General features: G+C 54.5%; 1 protein-coding gene across 1 annotated transcript; it reads left to right on the forward strand.

Annotated features, from left to right (window-relative positions):
• The first annotated feature begins 1,597 nt into the window (after positions 1 to 1,597).
• LOC101519032 (WAP four-disulfide core domain protein 5) lies at positions 1,598 to 6,054 on the forward strand. The gene is made up of 4 exons (XM_058679614.1): positions 1,598 to 1,770; positions 4,887 to 5,027; positions 5,102 to 5,242; positions 5,550 to 6,054. The coding sequence occupies exons 1-4, from the start codon at positions 1,689 to 1,691 to the stop codon at positions 5,552 to 5,554; spliced, it is 369 nt and encodes a 122-aa protein (XP_058535597.1). The 5' UTR covers positions 1,598 to 1,688; the 3' UTR covers positions 5,555 to 6,054.
• Positions 6,055 to 6,806: the final 752 nt, after the last annotated feature.

The following is a 6,806-nucleotide window of genomic DNA, read 5'->3' on the forward strand; positions in this document are numbered from 1 at the left end:
GAATGATGCGTTTTGTTAGGTGCTAACTATGAGGTCATAGGCAGAACTGACATCATGAAAAGGCAGGACTAGGTGTCCTTGAAAATGGTGCCCATGTCTTGGCTCTTCTCAGGGGCTTAGCTTTTTGTGCTTAGGAATTACTATCAAATGTCTGCAGTTTCTGGGCTTGCACCTGCAACTTCTGCAAAAACAAGACTTCTCAAAGCATTTCTAAAACTTGACACCACACATGCACACACCCACACGTGCACACACAGGGGCACACATGAGCATCTCTATTTCTCTATCCAAAAGAAATCCCAAATCCAAGATTCAAGAGAATGGGTTGAAAATCCCAGAGGGAGTCACCCCGAGGAAGTCCAAGGGAAGAGGCAGAGATGATGATGGTTTCTGTGGATTTTTTTTTCTTCAGGGAAAAAAAAAAGAATCCATGATGCATGCAGGGCATGCATTGGGTTTGCCAGTTCCAACATTGGTTTAGGATGCTGCATTCCATATCAGAGTGTCTGTATAATATGAAATCACTCATACATTTTTTCCTCCAAAATGAATCTGCCCAGCAGGCCGTAATAGGACAGAGCCCCTCTTTTCCTGAGGGTTTAGAAGAATAGCCTGAGGGATCTGGGTTAAATCCAAAGAAGAACTTCCTGTATGCTAGGATGTGTTGGGCTGGGATGCAGATGAGGCATGCCAGACGGTTCCTTCCTTTCTTGGTCAGGTGATGATGTACTGCTCTGCTTTCAATGCCCAGGAATTGGGACTGAAGGGCAAGCAATGGCAGAAGTCCCAGTTTAGTCAGCAATTAGCTGTATGTCCCCGGGCCAGTCTCCTCCCAACCCAGCTTCATAGTTTCCTCATCTTTTAGATAAGAGGGCCAAGAGACTGGACTTAATCCCTTCCCGTGCTGATGGAGTTTCTGCTTGGGGTCCCTTTGCGACTCCAGCCTCAGCTGCCTCCTCTCCAACTATTGCAGAACCCAACAGCAAGGGCCCTGGGTCACCAGATCTTTTGGCTCAAGATCCCTTAGGGCCAGGGAAGTGGTCCACGTGGCCACTACATCTGCTATGGCCAGTGACTTCAGTCAATTCAAAAGCCATGCTTCACCCACCATCCCACTCCCCACGGCGAAGCCAGCTCAGGCAGAGGGTGGCTCCCTCAGATGCCACGGAGTGTGACTTCAGCAGGGCATGGCCCTGACTACCAAGCAGGGGATCCTGAGAGGAGAGGCCACACCTGGCCTTATCCCTGTGCCAGTCTGGGCCTGCCTCACCCAACAGAGAGCTCTGACCCTGCCTCTGCCTAAGACATTGCTGAGGCCTTAGATCTTAAACAGCCAGGAAAGCATGACTCCACAACCTTCACCCTGTCCACAGAGGAAAAAGGCAGCAGTGCAAAGAGGGACAGGATGTGACCAAGATCATGGTGAAGTCAGCTAGTTCTGTGGGCAGGACTTGACTCAGGCAATACCCACCAGCATCAGCAGCACCAGCTGCCACCACCCTCTGTCTCTACTTCCTACATAATTCACACTGAGGCCTGTGGGCAGGGGGCGGGGTCAAGATAAGTCAGGCATGTGCCAGCCATGCATGCCCTCCCCCTGACTCAGTGGCTGTGACCTCCCTGAGCCTGTAGTGCTCACTTGGGGCTCCTGGGCTCTGATCTCACTGGGTGCCTGTAGCAGGAGCAGCATGAGGAGCCGCAGCCTCCTCCTGGTGACCCTCCTGACTCTGGCGAGCTTGCTGCCTGCAGCCTCTGGGCGGAAGAAAGAAGGTGAGTGTAGACTGAACCCTCCACCCTGGGGAAAGGGGACTTCTAGCTCTCTGGGGAGAGTGCGGGTTTGGAGGACGGCAGGCAGGCCATGTGTGCACGCATCCTGGTGCCTGTCCACCCATTGCCTCCTTATCTGTAAATGTCTTTGGTCAGTTTCTTAGGGCTTGTCTGCGTCTGTCTACATATCTGGGGTGGGGCACACGTGTGCCGTCTGTGCAGCTGTGTGTCATTGTTCCTGTTTATCTCTGTGGGTCTCAGGAACAACAGCAGTTGTATGCCTGGGCCCAGTGCTGCTGGGGCCAGGGGAGAGAAGCCAGCCAGGCCTGCTGCTGGGAGTTGTTACCCATGGAGCCATTTCTGAATTGGTGGTCCACTTGACAGGTGCCGTGAGCTTTCTCTAACCCTCAGCCCGAGTGCGGATGGACCTAGGAGTTGAGAAGGAGTGTAACTTCTGGAATCTGTTGGGAGGCTGCTCTGCTGCTCCCTTCCCCTGACCTCCTGTCCCCACTCACACGCCTGGCCACGCTGGGACTGGCCTTCTGACAGACAGGTTAGGGAGGCAGGGGCTGCTGGAGTGGCCAGACAGGCACCTCCCTGCCTGGGTGAGGCTGTGGCAGGGCCTGGGACATTCTGACCTACATTCACTGCACAGTCCTGGCCCTAACTCACTGGAACTCACTCCTCCATCTGATCCTGCAAGCCGGTCTCTGCCTCTTCTCCGCTGTTGCCTTTTCCAGAAATACAAGCCCCCGACTAGAATATGAGCTGATTTAGGGAGAAGGGGGCTCAGAGACTCCCAGGCGAAGGGAGGAAGGATGCAGGAATAATCCAAGCCCAGGTCTGGTGTGGGCTGACTCCTGCACCACCATGGCATAGCATCCTACTATGACACAGTGAGGCCAGGACTGGAGTCCCTCTTGCTCTTCATGTGGTCCTCTGTTTCCTGCATGGTATCTGGCAGGTGCATCACTTCACATGCTAGTGTATGACAGTGGGTATATGACGAGCCATAGGTCAGTCTAGTCAGGCCTGGCCCCCTAAACTGACCTGAGCTTGGTTTAGGATGGGGGTTGTGCTGTCTCTTTCCCTTCAGAGCCAGGCGACCAAACCAGCCCCTGCTGGTCCTGAGACAGCAGGAATTACTAAGTGGCTCACCTGCTTCCTCTTCCTACTTGTCTCGTTAACTGCTCACAGACATGACTGTGTCCAAGTGTACTGTAATTAACTATCTGCATGTGTGTAGGCACATATTTGACTCTGCTTATAGACTTGGCTATGTGCGTATGCATACGAAGGCCTGCGCTTGTACTTATATCAATGTTTTCAATCTCTCATGCATGTCTAGAGATGTGTGTGTATTAGGCTAAGCCATGTGAAACTGCCTTTTTTTAGTCAGTCAAAAACAACTTGCTGTCAGCATATGGTGACGCCTACAGCTGAGTGTGCACATTGATTCGAGTGTGCGTGTGTTTGGACTGCGTGCGTCTATGCCTGTGTGAGTCCCTGTACCTGGGGAGCCAGGCCTGGATGATATCTCCCGTGTATGGCCCATTTACAGGTGCCTGGCTGTGTGTCGTGTGTGTGACATGAGCCTCTAGACATATCCCTGTGACTGGGGACCCAGATGTGGAGGGGAGGTTAGAAAAGACAGGCAGGTGAGATGGGCGTGACTGCTCAAACCTTCTCAAGCCCCTGCAGACGCTGGGCTCCTATTCCAGCTCCACATCACGTGACCTGCAGACTCATCCCATCTCCCTGTATTCCTGCAGTCCACTCAAGTCCTTCCTCCCAGACTGACTGGAAATTCTCGCCTCTCTGGCATGTTCCAGGCAGCTCTATTTGGCCCCCTCGCTGAGGCCTGAGGACCCCTGACCTGGTGTGTGAGTTCAAGGCTAAATCTTGGAGCTCAGTCTCCCAGGAGCCCTCACCTGACCCCACCAGGCTCCCAACCTCCTCCACCTCTCCTGGCAGAAGTTAATCCCAGAAGCTCTAACACAGGCTAAATTGCCTTTCATCCAGCAGGGGGCAGCAATTTGATTGAAACCAACACAGCCTAACAAGCACCGCCCGCTTTGGGCGTTTTCCGTGTGACCCGGGAGCCGGCTGTGTGTGTAACCAGCACCAGGCAGGGGCCAGAGGGAGGAAGGTGGCACCGAGGCAACATCACACCACTGGATCCAGCTGCCATCGGAACACCTGATCCTTTTCTCTGACGCTAGACTGAATGGAAGGCCTGGGACCAGCCCTATCCCTTTGGCCACACTGCAGCCAGAGCAGAGGGTTGTGGAGGTTGCAAGGCATCAATGGGTCAGGCAGTATTTTCTTATTCCATTTTACACTTCCTGCACAAAATCACAAAATGGCCCCAAAATTCTTCCAAGCAGAATGGCTAGGCATGCTCAGCATGACACAGAGGATCCCCTCAAAGACCCAAACTCGGAAACCAATACTGGCCACCATGACAAGCACAGCAGTGCAGACGTGGCCAACCAGGGCTGCGTGGCAATGTATTAGGGTGCCGGTACCTGGCATGCCAGCGGTCTCACTTCAAAACCCTTTCTCCCCAACAGCCAATGAGCCCCTGGTGGCATATACCCAAGGCTGTGCCATGCCTGACAGCCAGCACAGCTGGCAGAGTCTGCCCTCGCCTTGCCAGCACAGACAGGCACAGCCAGGCAGGCAGGAGAATACTCAGCTGTGCTGGTGGGCGGGGTCCGAGACGCAAGGTCTCCTGAGGACATGAAGTTTAGACCCAGTAAGCTGACAGGCGAATAAGCACCAGGCAAGGGGCGGAGGCACAGCCAAAACCTTGCCTGGGCAGCCAATAGCTTGGAACAGATCAGGGGCCAGTCATCAGCAAGGCTGGGGAGAGGGACAGGCCGGTCCTGAACTTCATCACTTCCTCTAGCCTTTAAGCAAAGTGGGTTTCAGAGCAGCCCAGGGTGGAAGAAGTCCAGTTTCCCATTTCACAGAGTGAAAATTGCAGTTAGAGGGCCAAACACAACTCCAGCAGAAACAGCCTACCAGAGGACCAGCACCAAGTAAGGGGTGAATGATTCCAACCTCACTGTCCTGTGCCTCCAGTCACAAGATTTTGGGGAGGGGTTCTTTTACAGAGAAATCGGGGGGCTGCCCACCAGACGACGAGCCATGTGTCCAGTCAGTGCCTGACCAATGTGTGAATGACCGCCAGTGTCCCTCGACCATGAAGTGCTGTCATCGAGCTTGCTTCCTCCAGTGTGTCCCTAGGGTCTCGGGTAAGTGCTGTCCGAGCCCCGGACCGCACGGGCAGCTGGCGTGGGCAGGGCTCACCCCAGCCCCTGTGTTACAGTGAAGGCGGGCAGCTGCCCCGAGGACCGGATGCACTGTCTCAGCCCCACACAGCACCTGTGTCACACTGACTCCGACTGCAAAGGCAAGAAGCGCTGCTGCCGTACGGCCTGCGGCCGGGACTGCCGAGACCCTGCCAAAGGTATGGCTCCTGTACGCCCGGGAAGGGTACCTGCCCTTCCCCAGCCCCAACACACTTCACGGGGGCATCCCAGAAGCCAGGGCCTCCCATGGCCAGAGTTGGGAAAGTTGATGATGGTACTGCTCGTCCTGGGTCTGCTGTGACACAAGGACCATGTCCCTGAATCACCCTGGGCTTCAGCAGCCGCCTTAGAAAGACAGCAGGGAGCTCTGCCTGGTTCTGATGGGGCCAGCGCTGGGGGAGCCAGCCGGGCCACACAGGATCCTATTGTAGGAGGAGCTCACCAGTTTTTTCCCTGTCTCCCCAGGCTAGTTCCGGTTTAGGACCCACAGCTCTGCATCTTCGAAGGGGCTCCCAGCTGGAAGGGGTGATGAGGCTGGGCCAGGGACCCTCCCTGCCAGCAGCAGCACCCATGTTCTGATAAACTCTGCTGTATCTCCCCTGTGGCCCTGGCTCCTCCCCCGAGCATCATGATCTGTTGTCTGACCTCAGAGGAGCTCCTCTTCCTCACCCCGATACCCCAGCACTGTTAACACTGAGCTCCCACTCTTCCTAACACCCATTTCCCATCTCTCTGCACATCCTGCATCCTCCAGCGGAAATGCCCAAGCTGGGCAGGGCCCTCTTGGTGCAGGCCTGACTCCTCCCTTGGGCAGTCCAACCGCCGGGCTCTTCGTCCCAGCAGCAAACATCATCCCTCAGGCTTTCCACGGCACCTGCACCACAGCATAGGCACATGCCATGTGCTACCTGCACTGTTTACTTAACGTTTGCCTCTCAATGACTGTTGTGTATAAATACGGCTACTGCAAAAACAAAACAAACAGAAAAACTTGACGTCACTACTATAAATTGTGTTAGTTGCCACAAATGGAACGTGATGTGCAAACAAACGCACCACCAACAACCCAGCTCCATTGAAGTCAGTTGAGTCAGGTGACACAATGTTGAGGACTCTAGCTAGACACAGCCCTCCCTGTTGTAACCGATGGAGAGTCACAAAGGTTCAAGAGTTGTGCCCGGCACAGATCCCTAATCAGAGACTCCGCCTCAGACAGAAAAAACAAAGAGAGAATAACTTGCTACTCCAAGAGGTAGTGTTGTGTAATACTGCAGCCACGTACACACTAAGACCACGTCATACTGCCCGCCCCAGGGGATGCACTGTGGCCGGGGCAGGTGGGATGGCATCAGGACAGGGGCTCTGTCCCCATCACTGACCCCTCCCCAGGGTCTGTCATCAGAACCCAATGAGTTTATGGTGAGAGAATGGAAATCAACAAGAGAACGACAATTCTGGACCCCTGGTTCTTCCTCCTGCCCCGGCCTTGTCCTGAGCAAAGGCAAAAGACAGGCAAACCCTCTGATGCTTTTTCTGCTGGGTCTCCTTCTCAGGTCCCCAACAGACTCAAGATTTGGGAATCAAACATGGGCAGGTGAACTTGGAAAATCCTGGCTGTTCTTTCCCAGGGAACCCAGGGGCATCCTTCACCCTCATCGCTGTTGGGGGATGTAAAGATGCCTACTGCCCTGATGCCATAGGACCCAGCCACCAGAACTGTTG

This window comes from Ochotona princeps, chromosome 22, assembly GCF_030435755.1.
Source record: "Ochotona princeps isolate mOchPri1 chromosome 22, mOchPri1.hap1, whole genome shotgun sequence".
Classification (NCBI taxonomy): Eukaryota; Metazoa; Chordata; class Mammalia; order Lagomorpha; family Ochotonidae; genus Ochotona; species Ochotona princeps.